General features: G+C 42.0%; 1 protein-coding gene across 3 annotated transcripts in view; it reads right to left on the reverse strand.

Moving 5' to 3' along the window:
• SORCS1 (sortilin related VPS10 domain containing receptor 1) overlaps positions 1 to 26,396 on the reverse strand; it is a 558,796-nt gene that overhangs the window by 99,590 nt on the left and 432,810 nt on the right. For all 3 annotated transcript variants that reach the window (XM_004265869.4, XM_004265870.3, XM_004265868.3), the window contains exons 10-17: positions 19,520 to 19,666; positions 11,687 to 11,789; positions 11,345 to 11,421; positions 9,382 to 9,473; positions 7,996 to 8,103; positions 6,205 to 6,322; positions 4,551 to 4,681; positions 1,101 to 1,214 (exon numbers count right to left, since the gene is read on the reverse strand). In XM_004265869.4, the coding sequence (XP_004265917.1) occupies positions 1,101 to 1,214; positions 4,551 to 4,681; positions 6,205 to 6,322; positions 7,996 to 8,103; positions 9,382 to 9,473; positions 11,345 to 11,421; positions 11,687 to 11,789; positions 19,520 to 19,666 (890 nt within the window). The remainder of the gene's footprint in view (positions 1 to 1,100; positions 1,215 to 4,550; positions 4,682 to 6,204; positions 6,323 to 7,995; positions 8,104 to 9,381; positions 9,474 to 11,344; positions 11,422 to 11,686; positions 11,790 to 19,519; positions 19,667 to 26,396) is intronic.

Consider the following 26,396-nt stretch of genomic DNA (forward strand, 5'->3'; position numbering starts at 1 on the left):
GACTGCCTTCAAACTGGACAGTGGCTTTCTTCCTGCCTTCATACTCAGATGGAAACATCAGCTCTTCCTGGGTTTTGACCCTGCTGACCTTCAGACAGGAACTACACCATCAGCTTTCCTGGCTCAGCATCACAGTTCAGACTGGGATGGAAACAAACCATCTGTTCTCCTGGGTCCCCAGCTTGCCAACTCTCACCCTGCGGATGTCAGGATTTGGACTTGCCCACCTCCATAGCTGGATGCTCCCATTCCTTATAACAAATCTCTTTAAATAAATAAATATATATATATATATATATATAATCTCCAATTAGAGATAGAAAAACATATCTCTGGAAAACCCTGATTAATACATCACTTATCACCAGACCACAGTCCATTTCCCCATATGGCTCAAAAACGTCTTTTAATAGTTTTTTTGAATTAGAATCCAAATAAGTTCCACACACTATTTTCTAAGTCCATAAATATCAGTTACAGTTGTGGGAAAGTCACAGAATGGTTTCCCTTTTATGGTATTTCTTAAATAATATTGGATAAACCCCACAACGCAGATCACTGAACACAAAATTTAGACTCTGATTCCAGATTTATAAAGATCAGAATGCACGCCTTCAATGTGTCAAGACTGGACAGAGAGAAAATGAAACACATTCCTACTAACACTAGGATACTCTTGAAAAGTCAATGAGCTTCTTTTCTGCCTCAAGTTTCCACATCTATAAAACAGGAAATGCACATGGGAAATATTTGTTTGGCCTTCCGCACAGGGATGTTGTGAAGGTAAAAGGTAGCCTCGTGTGATTAACTAGTTCTGAAATAAAGTATCAAAAAATGAAGATATGTATATATTATCATCATCGCCACCTTCATCCAAGGAACCTGTTTTGTTTCTTTGTTTGCAACTGGGGTCTTATTCTCAGACGAAATTTGCACTATTAATGCAAATGTGTGCTGCATTATTAAAATGAACAAAAGCAAGTAAATCAGTGCTGTAATGAAATAGGCCTGGCGTTTGATCAGAAGTAATTCGGTAAGTTTAACACAGGCTGAAAAGCAGAAGAAATTGACCTCCAAAGGCCACTGCTTCAGACACTCACCCAGTACTATTGAGGTAACTCTGTCCCAAGCTGCAGTCCTTCGACAGAGAAGATGGATTGAACCAAAAGGCTGGCAGGCACTGACCACTGCTGTGTCGCTCATAACCATAGTCACTGTTGAGGAAAGAGCCAAGAGAAACCTTTCAGTAGATGGCAACATTACTGACAATTGCACGTCAGTCCACAGCCAGCTTCTACCCTGCTCAGTTAGTCAAAAAACAGGCATTCCCTGAATCAAAGCCTTTCCAAAAATGGAATCTTTTTTTTCCATGGAATATCTATCAATTACCCATGAACACATTCTACAGAAGCCATTTTGAGAAATGTTAGCTTGGAGGCCACAGGGGTGCATGTGTAGAGAAGAAAGCTCAATGCCCAATAATTCCCATTAAACACCTTTAAGCTGGGAGAGTAGATGTTGTTCTCATTAGGGGGAGACACAGTACTGATTGTGGTTGGGCCCAGAGAAAGCTATAATGGTGGACGTCGTCCTCAGCGTCAAGTTTCACTGAAGAGTTTAAGGCATTCACACGTGGCATAATCCCCATTACTAGTGATGTCTTTGGGGTGCTCTTCCAAGACATCTGGATCTACCAAGGAGAGCTGAGCCAGGTCTCTCTGTGCACAAGCCATATGCTTCAAAGTCATAGCAGGAAAGGAAATGTCCTTCAGGACTGCTGCAAGCATTCCCCCAAGGAAAAGCTCCGTCCTATGCCGTTAATGCTGCCAGTTGCTTTAAATCTGCTCTCTAGTATGAAAATAGTCAAAGACTTTTCTCAGCCTCCTCGCATTCTTATCTCCAGGAGCCTCTGAGTGGCCTGATATTCTTGGCTTCTGAAAGATGGAACTGGGCGCAGAGTATGGCAACAAACTGCACCTTCACACGCACAGATAAATCGCAGGTGGCCATCAGTGAGCATTAGTATGAATTGGCCCATCTGTGTAATGGAAGTGAGATACTGGCACATGACGGTTGGGGAAGGAGAATTAGGTTTGCTCGGGGGCCTGTCACCAGGCAGCTGGCACCTAGAATTCTGCCCATACCAGCTGGGTTTGGTGCTGATGCAACACAGCACGGGTAGGAAGACTTCAGGAACGCTGCCTACAGGACACCCAGTGTTCATTTAAGGAAATTATTTTACAAACGCTGAAGAATAACAGGCAAGGTCATCTGGTAGAGGGCTGTCCAGGGGAGAGCCAAGCCAAGAGAGAACATTCAGTGACAACCACCTTTCATTATGCTATAGTCGAGAAGTATCACTGAAGCTCTAGCTACTAGTAGAAACCAATAAGAGCATGGCGATCCTTCCAAAATATTTTCAGAAATCATGCAGTTACAAAAATCCCATTTGACCAGGTAACCTTACGATGGCCTCGTTCATGATGCATTTCCCACTTCTCCAATTACATTTTAGTTAGTGGGATGAGCAGCAGATTCCAATCACGAATGCAGGAATTGGGCCAAGACTAAGGGGAGTGAGAGATGGGGGAAGGGGGAAACTTAATTGATTTTCTTACCCTGTGTTCTTTTCACCCTAGTCAAGCTTAAAATTGAGAAGAAAACAACACAGGACAATGCCAACAGCAAAAGACTAGCTTATGTTGGAACCTTGCAGAAAAGATTCCCAAAGGAACAAAGGTTTCCAGAAGAAATCAGGGAATTGGGACTTACTTTTTCTCTTTGGTTTTCTATGTGAAAATAAATTTGCTCTCTGCCAAAGAATGACTGTTTGGTAAGGCCAAAGTCAAACCACTAAGATAAAAAGCTAACTCCCCATACGGTTCCTCCTTGAATAGAGTGACTGAAGGAGAAGCAGTTAGGTTTCAGAAAGAGGGATGTGATGAATGACACACTCTCCATGGAACTTTTCCCTGTGAATGTATTTCAGGATGTCAATCCTGAAAGGTAGGACAGAGATAAAATATTTTTGTCATTGTAACAATGTTACACTGACTGAAACAGAAGTCAGGGCTGGGGAGGCCCTCCCAGAATTCCTTGTGAGTCCCCATGTAACTGAAGCTCTGCCTTCCCTCTGGCTGAACCCGGAGAGATAAAGAACTGACTCTTGGCTTGCCTTCTTTACCAACAGGAGAGGAACAGCCTTGGGTTATCGGTCTGAGTTCCGGCAGCCAGTTTGCCGGGACTACCAGTACTATTGATTTAGAGAACACTCCTGTCATGGTAGCATGACAGATGACTTCCTTTTTCTAAGATATGTGATGTGTACGTACACAGTATTTCAGCCCAATCACTGATATTTTGATGATCAGATACGTGACCGATGATCGTTACGCGGCTAATATTGTTACATGAATGTCTTTGGTTCTTACGTTGGCCAACTTCCAATTATTTAACACTGATATACACATTTAGCAAATGCTTTCTCTAAACCAAAAGCATATAAATAGGGCTTCCCTGGTGGCGCAGTGGTTGAGAGTCTGCCTGCCGATGCACGGGACATGGGTTCGTGCCCCTGTCCGGGAAGATCCCACATGCCGCGGAGCGGCTGGGCCCGTGAGCCATGGCCGCTGAGCCTGCGCGTCTGGAGCCTGTGCTCCGCAATGGGAGAGGCCACAACAGTGAGAGGCCCGCATAACGCAAAAAAAAAAAAAGCATATAAATAAATTTTATAAAGAAGAAGGAAGAAAAGGAACAGAAAGTGAGATGGACATGATCAAGGGAGTTACCACCTACTCATCCTCACTCATATTTCAACCTCATCTGAATGTCAAAACCAGAACAAAGCAAGGGCATCACTGGACCCACAAGCTAGCTTTCTGCTTAACTAATGCTCCAGAAAGAACACTGTGGCACTCTGAGTATATTTAACTTCTCAATGTCTTAGTCCTTTTCCAGTTTAAACTAGCTTAATCCTGGTAAAGGAAGAAGTCTCTCTTACCGCTGGGTTCACAAAGCCACAGACGGCAATACTAGTGATTCCATTCTTGCGCTGAATTCAGAAAAGTCTTCCATGGGTGTCACAAGCAACAGTCAGCTAACCACTGATTGAAAACATCCAGGTATAGACAATTTACTGCCCTACACGATCACTGTTCCACTACCAGGAACCCTAGATTCTAGAAAGACTTTTATCTTGAGCACAAATATGTTTGCTCCCTGAAACGTCCACTTATTGTTTTCAGTGTTGCCGTATGAAGAAACTCAGGGTCTATCTAGTCTCTCTTTTTGTCCTGAGATCTGTCAAATATATGAAGATAATTACCAGCCATCTTCTGAGTCCTCCTTAAGTCTAAAGAAACCCCTGGTTTTTCCATATACACACGCACATAGCTAGTAAGCCATGATGCCCCCAAGTGGTAATTTCACATGAATGTAGGCTTGTCACTTGGATCTATGCATGTTACTCTTATTTGATATCTAAGCTTTCATTAAGGCCCACGTGGGTTTGAAATACTAGACGACTCTATAGGATAACAGTACAAGCTCACCAGTCAAAATCAGCCTCTGTGCAGACACAGGGTTCAGACTCCATAGCTCCTGCATATTTCCCTTGCATACATTTCCGCTCTGATTTTCTCTTCTTATATATCCTTTTCGCTCCCATGATGCATGCTTCCCCCTGTAAGGAGACAAGAATCTCATGCAGTCAGGCACATAGCTTGGACCTTCCCTACTCCACATCAGGACAGTTCCGGGAGACGGTCTCAAACCTTAGTGTAATGTAGACATATGCAGTCTGCTTTGTGCTAACAGCATTTCCTTTTCGATTCTAGAGCCCTATCACAGAACATGATGATAAAGGCAATCCTAAGAAGCACTGAGGGTGTGTCCGAAAGTCTGGAACTCTATGTATTCAGCAAACCTTTACTTGGCAAGGTATTAAGTACAGTGCTATGAGGGACACACAGATAACTAAGACAACCTGCAACAGTGTATGGCCAAAAACATCTGTAGTAATTAAGTTCAATTCTTCTGTAATAAAAAATGTATACATCTGGTCATGTATGAGCATATGAAAGAAGAATATTGCTAAGAAACATAAAGGTCCATTTTGCCTTGATTTATTAAGCCTCTGCCCACACAACTTTATAGCACTGATTTTATATCCATCTACCAGATAAGCAAGAGCGCCAAATTCGGTGTTTCTCCACAAGATAAATAAAAGCTTTGAATATCATTGGGATATTCACACATTGGGCGTGTGCACTCCAAAGGGGGAAACATCAGTCACGTAAAGGAGAGACCCTTTGATTGTTGAGCCTCCGAGGAGAGTGGGTGATTCTAGCTGAAGCTCCCACTGTCAAACCCAGCTCTCTGTGTGTGTGTCTGAAGGACCAGACGGAGTTTTGTCTAAGCTAGTCTACACTGTCTTTCTTGAGCAAACTCACTTTAACCAGCTGCATTACACATCTACATGTAATTATATGATTCAGTCTAGGTTTGGGGTATATGATGTGTCACGCTCTGGATATGGCGATGGCTTTGCAAGCAAGGGCCTCTACCATGTGCTTTGAGAGGCCGGCAGAATGAGTTCTGCCTTGGGAAGTCGAAGGAGAGATGCTTTCAGCCAAGCATTCTGATATGAGCAGGGTAGCAGAGGGGCCAGGATGAAGGAAGTTTTCCTATTAATAATTCTTCCTCCTTATATCACAAGTACCTTGGAAGGAGGCAAGAAGCGCTACCTAATCCCAGGGAAGCATAGCAGTGGGGAGGAAGAATTTTACTGGCACCGCTCACGCAGCATAACTTTGTTATTTCATGTTACTGTTTGCATTGCCAGATAAAACTGAACAGCCTTTCCTCACCCTTGCCCCCATACCCTGCAGCCAGATGACACGCTCAGATAAATTATGCCTGGATCTCCGTGCTGAGTTGGTATTTCATTTTGAGTTGTAAGTCTTAGCCAAGCACATTTGAATTTTATCTCATTATATCCTAGTACAATAAAAACAGAAGTCACTTCACAACAAGCTATAAATGTTGAGTTTGTTCACTGCTGTGGCACACAAAACACATTAAGAAAGCACCAGATGGACAATTTTTGCCCAGAGAACCCCAACTCCTACACTTTAATGACTTGCTTCCCCCCAGTACTCTCCACGCCTCCCACCCAGGACTCAACCTCAGCTCCCTCCCTCCTACCTGGCTGTGCAGCTGCCAGGGTCTGTAGTCTTCCTCAGCACAGCGTCTATCGAAAATGGACTTGTAGTCCACTTTGACCAGCTGCCATTCAGAGCGGTGGCTGAAGTGTCCAAACACTCTGCAGAGTTCATGACGATAAAAATAATCACAATAACAGCAATGCTGACAGTTATACGTCATTTACTGAATGTTTGCTATGAGGTTAGCACAACGCTAAGCATATTACATTTTTTTTTTTTTTTTGCGCGGTAAGCGGGCCTCTCACTGTTGTGGTCTCTCTCGTTATGGAGCACAGGCTCCAGACGCGCAGGCCCAGCGGCCATGGCTCACGGGCCCAGCCGCTCCGCTGATATTGATATCAATACTGTAATATTGATATTGTAATATTGATATTACACGTCACTTGATCCCCACACACATTTCTGAGGAGGGTTGCTATTATTGGCTCCACATCACTTGTCGGTAACCTGAGGCTCAATGAATTTTGTTAACATGCAAAAACCAAAGTCAAATCACTAAGAACTGGTAGAGTCAGAACCCAGGGTGTTTGACTTAAAAGCCCACTTTTATATATTGTACAACAAGAATGGTTGACCAAAAATAAAAAACAACCAAAAAAAATTGAGAAAACCATAGACACTGCCTTCTTTGCGGTCCAAGATTATACCTCTAGGTTCTCTTGCTAGAGTACATCATTCCCACGGTTTCCATGCTATTTTACCTTCCCACCAGTCCCAAGGGAAAGTGGGCAGCAAGGCTGAGGAGTTATAACTACTTCCTACTCTGTGCATTCTATTCTCCTTACTCAGAGAGACTCAGCTATTTAATGAAGTGTTTTAATCACCTATTGCCGATATAAATAAAAGCCACAAAGTAGCCTTTTCAATCAACTTTTTTTCATCTGTGTCTTGCAAACATGAAAACTGAATGAAGACAAATTATGGAATAAATTGCTAATCCAGCTATGTTTACCGTGGGCAAAATGTAGCTATTAGGCATATTAAATTTTTGTTGCTCTTTTCTATTGTTAAAAAAAAAGGAGTAGGGAGAAAAAATTAGAAAATGTACCAGCTATTCACTTTGATTTAAAATTTTTCACTGCCGACAGGATCAACTGCTTTAAAATCTTCCCTCTCTGTTTTTCATGTCCAATTTTCCAGGAGAAGGAAAAATCACAGTTTCATATTTCAAATTCAAAGCTCATGTTTTGAAACCCAGAGGCAGGCAAGCCATTAATCAAGTCTTTCACAGATTAATGATCATCACTTTCCAGACAAGAATGAGTATAAATGCAATTTCCCCAAGAACAGACTGTTCTCGTGGTTTCCCTAATATGCCTCACCATTGGGTTAGGTAAAGAGCCAGGGAAAAATAACACGCTTTGTGGGGTTTTCACCAAGCTTTGCGTTCTACCTTAACGTGAAAATCACTCTGACATGCCTGTCATTTTCTGTATATCAAGCATGTTTATTATTAAAGTTTTTAATTGATAGCTTTATTTTCTCTTGAAATAATCACTTCTAATTTCCCTAAGCTCGCTCAGTAGAGGAAGAAATAGGCTGTACCATTTTGCTGCCAGCCCTCAGTGTGGGTCTCCTAATTGCTAGTAAAGAGCCAGGAGAATGGAAGCCCACATTATTCTTTCCTCTTTGCTGTGGAATCATGAAGTCAGATGTAGTGCCTTTGCCAGCAATTTCAAACCTGACAGTAGCAATGTGAACAGGCTTATCTAAAAAACAACATGTTTCTGGATCTATACTTAGACTAGAAGACATCATAGTTTCCACTTACGTCATGATTAGAGTCTCTTCCCCAGGCTCACCCAGAACTCCATCCACAAAAAGTGGAATAGATGTGAAACTGTATTTGCTCCAAGATCTCCCTTCATCAAAACTTAACCTAATGACAGAAAAAATAAGTCATCGGATCTCAAAAGAAAAATCCTTTCCAAGAAAGGATACTACCAACCAGGGAGAATACGTTTTAGAAGTACCTGGGGCATTGTCAAAGTGAGCCTTTTATATGAATAAGTGTTCTTAATTACATCAGAAGGTAGATATACAGTTAGCCAAGTGATTTGGGACCCAGATGTATTATAACATCAATAAGGGGAGAGCTGCATGAAACGGGAATGATAATAAGTCTTTGATAGGATTTTTTTTTAATTTGGATATTTTATTAGGCCTTAGACCTCAATGTGACCCTCTCCAAAACCTCGTTACAATTTAGCAGCAAGTCTTACAGGTGATTCTGAGAACAATGGCCATTATGAGACCCACTGAGACGGACTTGAACCAGCCACCTCTATGTGATCAAACCCTTAGTGGTATCCTTCTTACATTGTTACAAATCCTGGTTGACTCACTGAGTAAATTGATGCAGAAGGACAGACTCTTGAAAGTAAGAGAGAACTCTGCAACTCAGATGGTCACACAGAATGTTTCCTTTGCTCTGCCTTTCTCTAGGATGTCTTCCCCCAAGCTAAGCCTCTATTTCTCTTATTTCTGCAACTTTCCCTTTCGTCAGCAAAGTAACCAACAGTGGAGGGAAAATCAAGCCTTTGACTTTGAACAAGCCCGCCTGTGGAGAGAGCCATTTTCAAAAACACAGATGAAAGAGTTTATTGGAAACCCCTCTGGAAGTTAAGCCTTGAATGTCCATCCATCTGTGGAAGACCTACAGGGAGAGTTGCAGAATATCACTGCCCCCAAAAGGAAGCTAAGGAAGTAGGATCAGGAGAAATGAGATCAGAGCAGAAGTGTCATGAACTGCTGATCTCTGTGCAGAATGCACGTAGTGAATGCAAATATTAAACTCCAGGAGACCTTATTTGGGAAAGCTGGTTGCAAGAAATTAAGCTATTCAGAGATTATCCTTGCTAACCATTCTACCCATGACTGTACTGAAAGAATAAGGTACTGGAGGTACTGGCGGGGGCAGGGGGCTGTCACATTTGAAAACCATAATACGGTTCCGCTCTAAAAGGCAGAATCAAGCTCCCTTTCTCTTCCCCTCTCCCTCTCTCTCCTTTCCTCCACCTTCTTATTGCAGTAAAGCAAAGGTATAAGTTACATTCTAGCAGACCTTGACGATTTACTACAAGCAAGATCACAGTCTGACAGCCTGACTTAGACTGGTCTTAGCTGTGCAGAACCATCAAGGTGCATGACTCATTACCAGAGATGTCGAATCGGGAGAGACGTATGCTTCATAGCAACCAGGACTCCACCTTGATCCAGATACAAAACACTGTGCTCTTCTTCAAAGATCTGGAAGAGGAAAAACACACAAACAGGGACACACACCCACAGCCACACACACCCAGGGTTCAGAGAATTAGTCTTCATTTGAGGAAAAAAATTCTCTCCATGACAGAACTGGGTTCCCCCAGAGCTGTGGGAAAATGAAAGTTATGAACCATGTTTCCCAATGTGGGCTCCATGTACCACTGGTGTTACATAAAATGACTTTTTGTGCTGCACAAGAGAAACTTAAATAACTAAGAGTTATGTATTCATATTTATAATCCCATCTTTTTGTGGTAAGTTCTATTGAGTCCCATTTATGATGATGTTGAAATATTGGGTAATTGTCATATTGGATAACATCTTTAGATGGAAGAAACATAAGAGATACTTTATTCCAACATATCATTTTTACAGACGAGAAAAGTAAGGTTTAGAGAGAAGTGGTGACTTCCCTAAGACCATGTAGATGGTAATTGACGGCGCTGGGACTTGCAGCGTAACAGTGCCCTTTCCAGATATGTAATTATTTCAAACTTTCCAGGTATTACAGGGGGCAGATGTTCTTGTTCAACTCAACAGTAGTCATAAAGTAGTTGTAGTCATAAAGTCTGATCAAAATGAAATCTATCTTTGGGTACGTGTGTCATTGGGTCTCTCCCCATATGTGGAGAGATGAATCTGAGGTCAAATGGAGACCGGTTGAAAACAATTTCTAAGTCCTCTCCATACAAGATGCGTACTGTTTCTCACAGTCACACTGTTAGTATAGCCTTGTCTTTGGTTACACTATAGACATCATTGTTTCCCCTTTGTTTCCTTCTTATACCCAAGATGCTTCCCAGGACTATAGGAGAGGCTTCTTTGCTTTGTTTGGGATGTTAGAAGGAAAAAAAAAAAAGACACCCTGGCTCTCTAACTATTGTCCATAGGAAGCTTAATGGTCCATTATATAGCTCCTATATATCTCCAAGATCAAAAGCCCCGGAGTTTCTTAAGCAAGTTTCTTTCCTTCCCCACTCTTCTCGAAGCACGTGAATTGCAGTGCAGATCTATGAAGCTAGGAAATGGTAACGAGACCATAACATGGATATCTCTATCTAAAATTTAAAGCAGAGTGTTCTTGTTGCTGTGTGATTACCTGTGCATTAGATTTCAATTTAAGGTGCTAGTTACCATATGATAATTAAATGTCAGTGGCTTATTAACACATATTTATTGAAGTGTAACAACCATGCATTAGGCACATGTCTTTTTATGACTCCTAAACCTCATTAAGTGCCTGTTTTATAACCTGGGAGTATCTAATTTTCATTCAGAAGAAAGAGGAAGCATTTAAGCTAAACACATTGGTTGAAAGTAATTCCATTTCTACTTTCCCTAACATATGCACCCTGATGGTTATTATTCTGTCTTTTGCCCATGAGCTTTAAACATCTCAGAACACCACCTGGGTAATGGTTATTTCTATATCACTGCATTCCTCTCGTTTCTGACTTCAAGGCAAGGGGAATTTATGGAGGTAACCCGGTGTTAGGTATATAATCTCTCTTCCAGGCTTCACGTTCCCTACATAATAAACTCCCCAGAATTTTAGTTTTCATTTCATGGGAAAAATTCAGTCATATCTAATTTGGTTTCATTGTCACTTATAAACTTTCTCACATATACGGTGGGATAAAGGGTCATTTTTATCAAACAAAGAAATCAAATTTCATAAATGTTTGCTTAAGCTCAAAACATTTTGAAAGACATTCATAAAACAAAAAGGAAAAGAAACACATTGATAAGCTTTAGGATTTATGTGTGGCTGAATAAGTTCCCAGAATTGAACCAAGCTGGAGAATTTTTATAACATTTAAACTTCAGTAACCAGACCCAGGATACTTTCTTACCTGCCTCCAAGTGTTCCCTGCATCTGAAGAGACAAACATGCTGATGTCGCTGTCTGACAGCTCAGAACCTATGTTTCCTGGAGAGAGCACATCACCATCAGTGAAGGGAACTTTTTGCAAAAGCTAACAATGGGCTATGCTGGCAGTGTGCATTGCCCGAGATGGATTTAGACTGCAAACATTATATCTGAGCAGGGTTTTTCACCATACTTGCCTCAGGGTCAATGGCTTAGGTGCCTTCCAAAAAAATTTTAACTTGCTCATTAAGTTCCAAGCTCAGATATCTAACTTGTTAAAATAAATACAATTTACAGCAGTGAGCAAACCGGGCAAGCTTCTTACCTGAAGCCACTATGATGCTGGGAGCTGTGTCTCGGCTGGCAATGATCCCTGATGTGTAGGGATTCTCAGAGACCTTAAGGTGAAGGTGTAGTGAGCAATAGGGCTGAGAAGAGGAGAAATGAGGGTCATAAAAGCACATCATTTAAATGTTCATTTAAAGCTCAGATTCAGAGCACCCGACATTCATCCAACCATCCCATCTATCCATCTATCTATGAACCCATCCATCCACCCATCTTTCATTCCACAAATATCTGGTGCCACTAAGTATAAAACAGCTGCCACAGTGGTGAAGGAGAGAGCACCTTCATTTGAAGTCTAATCTACTGATATAATTGCCATTTGGCCATTCAACAAACATTTTAGCACTTTATCTGTAAAACACGCGGTGTAGCTTATGAAAGAGTTACATTGACTGAAGTTTGGTCTCTGCCACCTAAGGAGTATATAATTTAAGATCCTTCTATTGATTATCAAAAGAGAATATTTTAATAGCCATGAGATCAGCACAGACAAAATATGAAATTCTAGAGGATGACGAGCCTATGTCCAACTTTGGATGAAGGGAATTTCCAGGAAAAAATGGTGCCTGAGGCAAAGGTGGGTAGGATATGAACTGCACATGAGATGTTCAGGAGGATAAAGGACATTTCAGGCCTAAGGAAGATCAATAACGAGGAAAAGAAACAGAAGAATTGAGCTGTAATACAACAGATAGTCAGGTAACACCAATGAGGAGAAATGATATATGACATTGGAAAGAAAGTTTGGCCAGGCTGGGAGGGCTTTGAAGAAGTCACTTGGCATCTCTTAGACATTTGAAACCTTGGTCTCACTTCTACAGAAGAAGCCGTATGACGTGTGAAACTGTCCTGACATCCACCAGACAACTGACATAGCGTCTGTGTCAGGGTATTAACCGACCCAGTGTTATTCGATATAAATGTCATTCTTATAGACAAAATGCACTAGTAATAACAACTTAAATAAAAATTTAAGGGACTTGTTTGTGTGTAAAAATCTCGATCAACTTCTCAGATTAAGACATGCAACAGTTTTTCAAAACGGGATAATAAATCTTATACAAATTTCATTTAAAATAGTTCTTGTACTGAGTTGTCAAAAACTACAAGTTTGTGTCTGAACCCACATCTCTTTTCAACTCTCAGGAAGATTATTTCTAATCTTATAGACTTGAGTTTTTGGAATCACCAATGTATCTCTGTTATTACTTTCATTCGGCTCTGTAAGTCTCAGCCAGCAGGTATTCAGAGCGCTACAGAGATACAATGATTACACGTATATGGGACACAGTAAATGACAAACTAAAAATGAAACTCAGGAATAAAAGCAGCCAAAACACCGCTGAAATAAAACAGTGGCTCATAATAGGGTCTCTTCCTCACTGCCAACACAGAGAGTAAACTCTCAAGGAATGATGATCAGGGCTTCCCTGGTGGCGCAGTGGTTGAGAGTCCGCCTGCCGATGCAGGGGACACGGGTTCGTGCCCCGGTCCAGGAAGATCCCATATGCCATGGAGCGGCTGGGCCCATGAGCCATGGCCGCTGAGCCTGCACGTCCGCAACGGGAGAGGCCACAAGAGTGAGAGGCGCACATACCGCAAAATAAATAAATAAATAAAGGAATGATGATCATAATAAATTATTGGTTTTGCATGAAAATTTCATGTAAAGCTTTCAAAAAAGGAATTTTTACTCTACAATGTTCCATAAGAGTAAGAAGACCACTCCTATAAGAAGAAACAATCAGACCCAAAAACTTGGCTTCCTTTTGTCCAAGAGGAAGACTAGAGCGGGTACTGTATGTTGTAGAGGCCCCAGGGCAGTGCTGACCAACACTCAGGCAGATGCTGAGAAAGGATAAAGCAGAGGTGTTAAACCACTGTTCCATGAAAATTTTCCTGACAACTGCGGCCTGTCAGGATCTCGGATGTACCACAGTTGATTTTACCATACAATCCTGGATCATCTACCTGAGGTATGCAGTTTTATCCCCCTAAGAGAGATACTCTACAAATAAAGAGGAAACATCAAGTACTACTTTGCATCTTCTGTAAAACCTCACATAGAATCTAAAAAAGACAGTCAATGAACACTTGAAATATCAAGCAACACTTTCAAGTTAGGACACGAAAGACCTTACTTTACCATTTTACTCAGAACAATGCCGGAAGTACATGGGCTCACGTATAAACCACATCACCAGAATAATGTGAGGATCTCCATGGCATTCAAAGCAGTGATCACTATTTGGGGATTATACCTAGACATACGGGCTTAGTGGAGGGCCTTTTGTACCCCCCAACAGAGCAGGACATCCCTGGCCCAGGGAGCACCCAGGCTGCAGTCTTGAGCCAGCCACTGGCCACGTACTTCATCACCCTGCAGTCTGGAAGATTGTGAACCTAAGTTGCCACCTGACCCAAGGATTATTTGATAGAGGCCACTTGCCACTACAAGAGAAAGAGGGCATTTTCAATTAGCCATTTCAACGCTGCTCTGTTGCTCTGGCTTTCAGAGGCCTGAGATGAATTAATTTGGGAAGAAAAGACACCAGTTCATGCAGTAGCAACAACATCAGAAATGATCTTTTTCGTGGACTTTTTTTCTCCACTCTCACATTTGTAGTACTGGATTGCCCCCAACTGGTACAAGCAAAATATTCTGTGGCTTTTTTTTCTCCTTTCTTCCATTTTTTTCAAGGAAGTTACACAGTCCACATCAGTGTTTACAGAAAAACAATGTTAAGTGATTCACATTCACTTCTTTTAACTTAAACTTTTATACTTGAACAGCTTGAGACATTTATCAAAATTAAGTCACCGAAGATTAATACAGGGGTTGTTATAATGGCTATCAGGCCATAGCAAACTCCTGGAAAACACAAGACAAGGTTCTCCAATTCTTAGGCACATCTTTCCCAGGCAGGAGGCACTCTGTCCACCTCTGCCTTCCTGCCGCCTTCTCTCCCATTAGCGAACATATACTGAATATCTGAACATCTTTCCAGAGTTATCTCCAATTCAGTATGAGTTAAAACACAGCTTATCCCAAAGACCTTTCTCTGTTTCCCTTGACTTTTCATATTAAAAACATACAGAACTGTACACTGAAACCACCATGACCTAATAGCTGACCTCCCAAGAATGGAGGGACCGGCATACGTGTTTGGAAGCTGCCTGCTGTCCTGACTCACGCATAGTCAAGGGGCATGGGATTATCATCAGTTGGTCAATACTCGGAGCAACTAGATCCTTAGTCTTTAATCTTTTCGGGGTCAAGTACAGAGTTTGAGAATCTGATGCAAATTGAGAACTCTCTCCCAAGAAAAAGCACACAAAGGAAGCACACACACAGAGTTTTGCATTCAAATTCAGGGAGTTCACAAACTCTCAAAGCCCATCGTGGACATCTAGGCTCCAATGACCTTTCTTCTGCCTTATTCTTTTATTTCTTATTTTAACCAACAAAATCTTCTGGCCCTTGCAAGTGTTCAGTAAATGCCTGTTGAATTCAACTGATCCATGAATGAGCTGAGCTGCTGTCTTCCTAGCACTGTGAGTGGCCAATGGAGAAGCACTAAATGATGCAAGACATTCCCCCGCCATGAAATCAATCGACCTAAAACACCGTTCCGTATGTGAGAGTCAATCAGCTTCTCATTTCACTTCCTCTTTACCCCTAATCTCTGAATTAATAGCTTTACATCTCATCTTCATGGTACCTTTAACCCAAAGGCTCCTAATCTGAATACTGTACTGAAAAGCCAGCTTAGAGCTTTCACAAATAAGGCAGCAGGTAGGCTCCCAAAAAGTATTCCTCGAATCCATATCCTACACACACATTTGTGCAGTTTCTGATCCTGAGTTGGAGCATGGAATCCATTTGACTTTTAGTAAGGAGTCAATGGCAAAGTAGAGGGAGGTCTCTGGGCCAGCTGGCTGGGTATGGGGCATTCAGCACTGCTCCAATTCAGCAGAACATGGAGAGTCACAACCAGTACAAAGGCCGGGGGGAAGCAGAATCGAGAGTCTCCTGGGGTAGCTGGCTGCTTAGCTCCAGTAGGAAACTACTAAATGAACCCACGAAGAAGTCACGGCCTCTCTCCATGAAACACTATGCCTCCCCTCAGGGCCTGAGGACTTGTCACAGGCTCAGCTCACATCTCGCCTCTTGGGAGCCCAAGCCTGAGGTTCTGGAGTCAGGTGGACCATGGCCTGTAACACCCCATCTAATTGTACAATGCAGTCTTCAGAGGAAAGAAATCCCTGCTGAACCCTCCAGGCAATCACTCTAAAAGTCCTAAAAATACAGCCTCAAATTACCCTGGATGTCTTATTTCTATAGAATACATTTTACCAGGAACATTCCATTTGGGGCTGCAATTCTGAACTTGTTCCACATTTGTAATAGCCCTGCTGGAAAAAAAAATCTCTTTTCTAATCACTAGGCTGTGTTTTCGGTGACACTGTCACTTTCCAAGTATTCACAATTTAAAAATCACTTTTTGTCTCCTCCCTGCTACCAGCTCCCAAGCCTGAGGAAGGTTTTAACAGTCTGGGTCTCCTGGAGCTCAAAGATTTTCTTTCCTATTGTGTGCCTTGGCAGAGTTTTATAAAATTATTGTGGTTTCCCCTTCCTTCTTTCATTTTTCCTCTCCTCACCCTACTGCTGTTTTCTAAAGCTCAGATTAAAACTACATTAAACAACAGGGTTAATGGGGGAGGAAGGTCAAAAGACTCTTGGGTACCATACATCCATGTCTCATTAATTCATCTTTCCTCAATCTTAACGAACCTACTAATCTGGTTAACTTTGGGGTCAACTGATGCCCATGAGCTTCAGAAGGTGGATATTATGACAAATCTTTCAGTGTGACTATTAATGGCAAGGAAAGCCTCCCACTAAAGTCCAAATATGAAACTCAAATGTCTATTATCCCTGGCGTGTCTGCTTCAAAGACAACACCCTCAACAACAGATGTGTTGAGCACCTACCATGTGTCAAGTATGATTCTTGAGCTAGTTCTTTGGAATGACCAAAAAGACAGCCACAGTCCTTATGCTCATGGAGCTCACAGTGCGTGGGGGAAGGTGGACAAGCAAGTCACCAAATGCATGTGCTGATTTAAGAGAGTGAGGAAGGTCACGAATAAAAAAGACTGGACCAAGTGCAACTTCAGAGAATGCTCGAGGAAGCTCTCCGAGATGAAGGTAATCAAGCAAAGGTCTGAATGCCAAGAAAAAACCACACTAGGAGAGGGGCATTTAAGAGATATAACAGCAAATGCAGAGCCTGGGACACAAACGAGGGCGGTGAGCTAATGGTATGGAAAGGTGCGCCCTTCTCCCCCACTGTGGCCTATACGGAAGGAAGGAAGGAAAGTCTGGAGACCAGGCAGGAGAAACAGACAGGGGCCAGACCTTGTGGAATCTTGCAGGCCATGTTAAGTATCTGAATTTCATTCCACCTGAATTAGAAAGTCATTAGAAGGTTAAGTGTAGGAGGGACATGCTCTGATTTTTAAAGCTCAGGTTGATACCATTTACATAAAATTTTAGAAAAGAGCAATCTAATCTCTCATGAAAGAAAGCAGATCAGAGGCTGTCTAGGGGCCAAGGGTGTGGATAGTGCCTGTGGAGAGGCACAAAGCAATGTTTTAGGGTGATGAAAATGTTCTGTCTTGACTGTGGTAACGGGTCTATACATTTGTCAAGATTTATCACTGAACTCTTAAAAATGCGTACTTTTTAGGCATGCATGGTTCAATTCAGTAAAGTTGGATTAAAAAAAAGGTTGAATTGGCTGCTATGGAGAGACAAGATTGCCAGGTAGAGACAGGAGGAACAGCCTGTCACTGTTCCCATGAAGGAAAGGGGAAGGGAAGAATGATGGTGGCTTATATTAGGATGGTCCCAGCCGAGATGGGGATGTGAGCTGATGCTGCATTTATAATTCAGAGGCACAGCAGCAAGACTTCCTAACGCTGGGCTGGGGGTGGAGCCAAGAACACCTCCCAAAGTGCTCTGTGTAAGAGGCATTTCTAATGGTCCATTTATGATGCCAGAGCACCCAGGAAAGCCTCTTGAGGTGATATGGTCAATTCTCGCTCACGGACATTCAATCACCAAAACACATGATGGGATGGAGGACCACGTTAAGACACTGGTGCACCTCATGCATCTTTGGCTAAAATACCACATTGCTCCAGTGTGGAACTGCTGAAGGAGGAAGGTGGGCATGTCTTTAAAAGGCTACTGAAGCATGTCTTGTATAGAGTAGGCATTCAGTAAGTGACTGTTACATTTACTTACTCTGCAACTGGATTTGTGTACTTACTCTAACAAATGGCTTTCCCCCACACTCCACCTCCGTAAGTTGCCAGTAATAAGGATAGAAGCTGAGTGGGAGGCTGAATTTCAAACTGCTTCCCCTGATGCGTGGTGACAACTGCGATATCCTCTGCAACTAATAAGGTCAAGCTATGGCTGCTGGCATCTTCTCGACTGGGAGGGTGACCTGCCTACAGCTGTAGGAGATGCACCTGCAGAGTGACTGCTCAGACTTCATGGGACAGAAGGAAGCACGCTGAGTGTGCAAAACATTAAAGTTGAGATTGTATGACGGGTGGGAATATTGATATAAATCAAGCCCTTCTTACTAAAACTAAGAGGTGTCTCTTCTAGCTTTACAGACTGGTCTCTCCTTTTCAGGCATTTAAATACAACTTTGGAATTGTTTTCTAGAAATTAGCATTTAATGATTCTTTGTTTTACAAGTAATCTCTTCTTCCCCTCCTTCTTCATTCACTCGTAACTATTCATGTGTCAAGTACAGGGCAGGCCCCAGAACTACTAAGAGGAGTGAGATGTGACCTTATAATCTTTCACTCATTAATCTATTCCCCCTCAGGTAGACAGCAAACTCCTTGAAGGCAAGACCCATTTTTGATCCCTCTCTTGGATACCATCATATAATCAAATACACAAATACATTGATCTGATCTACCTACTGCCCAAATGTTAGACAATTTTTAAAAAGCCATACTTCAAAGCAGGGGTCAACAAACTTTTGTTTTTAAGGGCCAGATAATAAATATCTTATTGGTGGACCGTACAGTTTCTGTCATGACTACTCAAGTCTGCCATTGTAGAGCAAAAGCAGCCATAGACAATATATAAATGAATAAGCATGACTACATTCCAATAAAACTTTATTTAAAGAAACAAGCAGTGGGCCAGATTTGCCCCACAGGCCATGGTTTATCAACACCAACTTTATACAATGACATAAATGAATGGAACATATTATAAAGAGTACTGATTAAGGATTTAAATCAGTGGTTCTTACCTTGGTTTGAGGCATAAATTCCTCTGAAAATATGAATAAACATCTCCACTGGAAAATACACCTACACAATTCTGCATTCAGTTCATCAATTCTACAGCTGAATTTATGTATCATTAGATCCAAAACAGGTTATTCCCAGGAAAGTAAGGGTACGTTTCCCCACCATAGATGGAAACTATCATACTCTCCCTTAAACTACAATATGAGGTTCTCATCAGAAATTGGGCATCAACTGAACATCCTTAAAATGAGCAAGAAACTTACTCATGTTCTCTTATCACTTTGGTCCAATCACAAGAGGCAGAGCTATGCTTCTTTTCTACACACTGCCTTCACACCCTTCCCTGTCCCCTTCTGTTCATCAGCTGAGCAAGAAGCCCTGGAAATATGTTCCTCTGCTTGTTGAACCTCCATCTCCAGCCCTCACCGTGTGGGACATTTTGCCCCAATACGGAGACTCACCAGCAAGCAGTGCACAGGGTCCCCCCTAAGGTCCGTGTCCGGGGCCTGCAGCAAATGCCAGTCTCTGCCTTTGTTGTACGTGATGAAAGTCTTCACTTGGTTGTCAATCTTCTTGTTAGCCAAGAACATTCCCTTTATCCCTGCTACCTGGGAAAAATCGACATGGCTGAAAAATACATCAATTTAAGAAGAAATCTATTTGTTTTACTTAAAAAAAAAAAAAAGACTGTCAAATTCAGCTGTGAGCACTTGTCTTGGAGGAAAGAGGGTGAGGGTCATGCTTGTGTATAATGACCCCCTGGGAGAGAAGACAACAGACCCGTGCCCCTTGTGGTATGAGGGTCTTAATGCAAATTTGATAGAGGCTTCTTATCTCCCCTAAGGTAGGTTGGTAGTAGCTTACTGTTGCCTACAGATAAACTCTAATGCTGTTGGTTCTGTGCTTGACAAATAAATAGGGGTTACTTTTATTTTAGGCATAGCACTCATAGTCTTAAATACTCTATCTCACTTAATTCTTATAATGGTCCTTCTGGATAAGTCTCACTTACTCTGTTTCACAAATGAGGAAACTAAGGCTCACTCAGGTAAAGTGACTTGCCCAAGGTCACAATGCCTAATGTTATACAGATAGTAAGTGGTGCATCAGAGATTTTAACCCAGAGCTCTGTGGCTTCACAGCCCCTGCCCTTAATGACTAAATCACTGCACTATCTACAGCCTTGGGCAATTAAAAGAGGTCAGTTAAAACTCAGGATCCAATTACTGTTCCTCTTCTTTTTCTGTAAAAGATCTCTCTATTAAGCTACCAAAATACATTGAGCAAAAGAGAACAGCTTTTAAACTTAAAGAAGCAGTGGTTTCCCTAAATTGTCAAATAATCCCTCCTCCACTTCTATAACACTATTGTTCCTACTATAAACAGTCCTTATTAATTATTTGGCTCTGAAAATATGATTGCCTTCTCTCTTGTTTATACCTTAGGAAAGAGGTAACAATTGAGAAGTTCCCAAACTGTGCAGTAGCAAATCATTAATTGTGTCATGTTTTTCATGTGTTTTAGAACTTAAGAAACATATTTATATATATTTGTCTCTGCTTGAAATTATGACAACCCAGGAAAACTTGAGGGCAGTGAAAAAAGGGTCTGAAATGTGTTGACAAGTGCATTTCAACACTATGCAAAGGTTATCCTATTTAATGCTCACAAAAGCCAGGAGATATACTTACCATCAGCCTCATTTGAGGATGAGGGAACAGAAACTTAGATTAAGTGTCTTTCTGGAGCACAGACGGAGTAAGTGAATAAGCTAGCAAGCATATTTGAACCCATTTAACTTAACTCAGCCCCTTTATATTATAATATGAAAATTTTTAAGCAGAAAGATGAAACCATGGTATCAGTCCTTGTCACATATGAACCACTATACCTAGTACTTTATATGTAAAACCTCCAATATTCACTATAAACCTGCATAACAGCTATTATCCCGATTCTGTAGATGAGGAAGCCAAGGCATAAGGAAATTTTAATTGCTTAAGATAACAGAGAGTTGGAGTTCACACCCAAATCTGTTGGACTTCCAACATTCTTTCAACAAATACAGCTCTGACTGTCAATTCAAAGAGGCTGGGCTTCGATCAATAGAACATGCACATTTTGCCTTTGCTTTTGACACAAACCTCATTAGTTTGTACCTGCTGTTTCGGCATCTGGGATCATTTAGAGTTGAGCCAACTTTGTACTCCTTTGGAACAACAAATCTGTTAAGCAAATAAATGGTATAAACGAGTTTCTGGGCGGAATACTGTGAACTACTTAGGAAAACAAGCCTCATTTGGGGCCAGTAACAGTAGCCAGAACACTTTCTTATGCATTGTGGATCCCCCGTGAATGTGGAAGATGTAAATTTCCAGAAGTACTCTACCTCCCAATAACGATATGTTAATTACAAATAATATTTATTGATAGTTATTCACTATTTCGGCTCCATAAGGACTACGCACCAGGAAAGCTCATGCTGGTTTCGCATATGTTCGAGAGGCTGTTACATATTTAAATGACTAAACTGCCAATTCTTTAAAGATTCAATTTCATAAATCAGAATTTTCCTGCAATCATACCTGTCTTCCCTCCACAGCAGTCCCAAACAAGAGAAATGACACTGTCATAACCATGCAACACTCTAGAAGTTTACAAGACGTAGAGAATGGATAAAAATATCACCCATCCCGGTAGTTCCCTTCCCCATTTCCCTCCCTGCCCTGTCTCTCTTTTGGCATGGGTGTCAGAGCAGGGCTGTGCGTGTTTAGGAGCTGGTGCATTTGGGACTTCCCTGGTGGCACAGTGGTTAACAATCCACCTGCCAATGCAGGGAACACGGGTTCGATCCCTGGTCCGGGAAGATCCCACAAGCTGCGAAGCAACTAAGCCCATGTGCCACAACTACTGAGCCTGCGCTCTAGAGCCCACGAGCCACAACTACTGAGCCCTCATGCCACAACTAGTGAAGCCCGTGTGCCACAACTACTGAAGCCAGCGTGCCTACAGTCTGTGCTCCACAACAAGAGAAGCCACCGCAGTGGGAAAACTGTGCACTGCAACGAAGAGTAGCCCCCGCTCGCTGCAACTAGAGAAAGCCCACACGCAGCAATGAAGACCCAACTCAACCAAAAATAAATAAATAAATTTATTTTTTTTTAAAAAAAGGAAGCTGGTGCATTTGATCTGCAGAAGCGGTGAATTTACTGGCCCCCGACTGCATGGCATTATCAAATGCCACTTGAGCAGACAGCCTGTGCTTTGTAATTCATCTCCGGCAGCCTGGGCTTCAGGTTTATCTTGAGGAATAGAAACTTGGCAAAGCTGAGGGAATGTGTCACAATAGGGTACAGACCTAGAGAGTGGCTTCTTATTTTCCTCTTGTTGCCAAGGCACTTAACCTGTGAAAATCCCACTTGAGGTGTCTGTCTGTCTATCTATCTATCTATCTATCTATCTATCTATCTATCTGTTACTTATTTGTTTTGGCTTCTTTGGCCTGGTCTGCAAAGATGGTCACCTCTGCTTGCTCTTAGGGCTTTGTGCCATTCAAGCTTCCTTTTCCCTGAGCCTGAGGAGTCTATCTATGTGTCTCGGTGCTTGCCTATTGTGAGGTCTCATCATATGTCTCTAGAACCTCTACCCTCTTACTGTAGAACTGTGCATACCAAGGGAGCAGTATTAGTGCCCAAAATGTGGAATGTGTGTATGCATATGTGTATTAATGTGTGTGTGTGTGTGTGTGTGTGTGTGTGTGTGTGTGTGTGTGTAAGGTCTGGGCTTCTGCTGAGGACGAGGGACATGTTTCTGTGGCCAGACAACCTCCCTCTGCATCCACAGCATGTAGACTGGGGTGAGACCGTGGTGGGATGGGGCGGGGGGTGGGAGGAAAACTACTATTCCTACTGGAAGACATGCCTTCACATAGACACAGAGTTCTAAGGAACATATTCCTATGAGGATGATACATCTCACTGTTGGGAGTTTGTCTCCCTTCAGGGAAAGAGCTGTTATTAGCTTTTCTACCTTTCTGAATTCTGCACAAAGATGCCGAGTGTGTTAAGAAGCCACTTTTCTTTCTTTGCCTCTCATACAGGGGAATTTGATACCAGAAGTTTCAAAGGTATTAGTAATTATTTCTTATTCTCTAATATCATATAAGCCAAAATAACATTTTGATTAGATTTTTAAATATGAAGTGTTACAGCTCAAACCTCAAGCCAACATAAAGTACAACAGTACACTGACCATTCCCCAGGGTGATAGCCTCAAAATGCTACCTTCCCTTCTCTCCTCTTACTTTCTTTGATCATGTTTCCCACTCTCTTAGACAGCATCCCAACATGCCTCTCCCTATCTATCCTTCAAGGCCCAGCTCAGTAAGCCTTTCTCCAGAAACCAGGACCTCTTTTTCATCCTGACTGTCCCCAGCTCTTCTTCTCTGTCCTCCAATTTGTATAGATGGTACCTACATCTTTGCTCTCAACAACCAGGTAAGCTTCTCAAGGGCATCAGTCTTCCTGGAAATGTCTCTTGCACTCCTAACACTCCTTACCACATGTTAATTCGTCATAGATTCTCTTGTCATCTCTCACATCACTGTCTCCCACTTGAGTATAACTTTTGATTTATCATTCAATCCACCATATTCCCTCATTAAAATTAATAACTGAAAAGTCACTTTGTACAAGAAGTCCTTTTTCTTCGTTTTTAATGAAATAGGTAGAATTCTGCATTAGAAGACCGAACAACATTAATAGTGCCCCAAACTTACTGAGTATTTAAGAAGTGTCAGACACTACATGAAAGGCTTTGCAAGCCTAAGCACATCAATCTAAGTGGTAGACTCGATACATCCTCATTTCACACATGCAAGAACCAAAGTCTGGATGGTGTCAGTCCCTTGCCTAAGGTCATTCCCTGGAGAACCTTAGCAATGGACTCCACACCAGTCTGTCTATCTCAGAGCCCAAGCACTTAACCCTTTGGCAGTACTAGTTCTTCAAACTTCTTTCTCATCCTAGAGCTTCCTGAGAGAAATATCATATATGGACATTATAGGAAGTTGCCTTTCATTCATTCTTTAGTACATGTACTCAATAGTTGTTCAATTAATATTTTTTGAATATCTATCACTTATCATGCGTTCTAAGCACTGGAAATATAGCACCTAGAATGTCTAAGTAACTTTACAGTCATGCAGCAGGGTGTTTTTTTTAAGAGTCAGAATGTGCTAGGTGCTGAGACTTGGATTTCTTTGGTGATTTAAAGAATGAACCCCAGATATCTTCTTTGTTTTTTAATATTCACCTCTAGAGGGTACTCTCCAGTCCTGATCTTCCATATGTTCTGCACAGACGTTAAGTTGGGAAGATCTTACACAGGGGTTTTTGCTTATTTCTGCCTCCGATGCTGATTGGGAGTGGATGCCTCCCACCCTCTCTGTCTCAGACTTTAATTACAAATCTGAAGTGTGAAAATTTGAAGAGAATAAAAATATGAATCAACAACAATGGCAAGAAAGAGAACATATTCATCACGATGATTTCTTTGGGCTTTGGAGATAGGATATTTTTCTGTTCTAAAGAGAGGATCCCAGCCAGGAGAGATACATACTCATCAGGGGTCAGGGGTGCCTCTGACATCAGGGAACCCATTGCCAAAAATGTCTAAGTGTTCTTTCCTTCCCTGTGGCCTTGGTCAGGCAGCATCACCTACCCAGGGAAAGAGTAGCCTTGAATAATTAGATGGCATAGTCTATGTCCTGTAATAACTATGTCCTGGGTGGGAGAGCATTTTTCCTCCCTATCTCTTAAGCTGGATTGTAAGAGGTAGTCTTTTCCCAGGAAAAGACTGGTAGTGTAAGCTACGTCATCAGAACTATGGAGTCTTCTCTTTTAAAGAGAAGGTATTCATAATGCACAGAAGACATTATGTGTGTAACAGAACATGCATCGGTCATTGGTGGCGTCTTTCATGCAGCTCACTGTGCCTCACTCATACATTCTGTGCCTTCTGAATTTGTCAGCCAGGTGACTTCATTCCCAACACAACCCTTTCGCTTGGCTGGGGTGAACTGTCGTGGTCCATTAAGCCAAAGGGCTCTTCATCATCATTAATTGATACCTCCTTCCAAGAGGAGGGAGGATATTGTCCAAAGCTGTCAGATCCACTCTCGTCACCCACCCCAGAGGAATACACTAGGAATCACACATCTCAGACACTCTCAGCACATCTCTTTTGCTCCGGCCACCATCAGGCACGCCGTCTTCTGTGACCCATCCCACATGGTGCCACTGGAGAATTTATGCTATTCAGGAATGACAGAATTTGGGGACACTCATTTCTAGGATTCTCTTGCACAAATATATCCACCAGACAAAATTGGGAGCCACAGGATAACACAGCCTGAATTCACCTATAACTGCAGGCTCGGGACTTGGTTCAGAAGATGGCGAAGAGGTCCACAGCGATCATCTGCTGATCCTGTTTATGCCGGCTTTTCCTCAGACCATTTTCTTCTTCCGGTCTGGCTTCCTCTATAGCTAGGTCAAGTCTAATACTATTTATCCCGCTCTTTAGTGTGCTTCTCTCTTAGGGTTATTACTCGGCCACAATCAAATACAAGCCTAAATACTGATCTTTCTGGACACACATAATGGTTTCTAGCTAAGAGTTTGCATATTAGGGTTCAGATCCTAATTCTGCCACTTACTAGCTCTGTAATCTTATAAAAATGATCGCATTCTCTCTGACTCCATTTTCCTATAAATGGGCGTGATTATAGTCCCTGTGTCATAAAGTGAACATACAGACTGAATGAGATAATTATGAAAGGTTCTTTATAAAGTGCCTGGCACATAATGGTATCCCAAATATCATCTACTTAGTATGATCTTGCAGCAACAAAAATCACTGTCTAGCATTTTTTCTCTGCAGCCTACTTTCCTGGCTCACGTGTCTCGACTCTTTTGAATGGGGTCCATGGCCAATGGTCAACTCACACTGAGGGGAAATTCTGGTATTTCAATAACTAAATCATGTAAGATGGGCCTCCAACACTCTGTCCCCAACATTTCCCTACCTCATCACATAGATACATACAGTTCTAACGTAGAGAGAACCACATTTGTCGTAAGGTTGCAAGGAGTGAGTGAATAAGATGATTGATTTTAATGAGAACTGTGTCTCCCTCTGCATTTCCCACAAAGACTCACCAACAATACACATGCTCGATACACAGACTCATACAGTCACACATTACACGGTTCGCCTCTGCTAACACAGTATAAAGAGCACATAAGAACAGCAGGCAGTTGGCATGTAGAAGCAAAG

This window comes from Orcinus orca, chromosome 14 (assembly GCF_937001465.1).
Source record: "Orcinus orca chromosome 14, mOrcOrc1.1, whole genome shotgun sequence".
NCBI classification, from domain to species: domain Eukaryota; kingdom Metazoa; phylum Chordata; class Mammalia; order Artiodactyla; family Delphinidae; genus Orcinus; species Orcinus orca.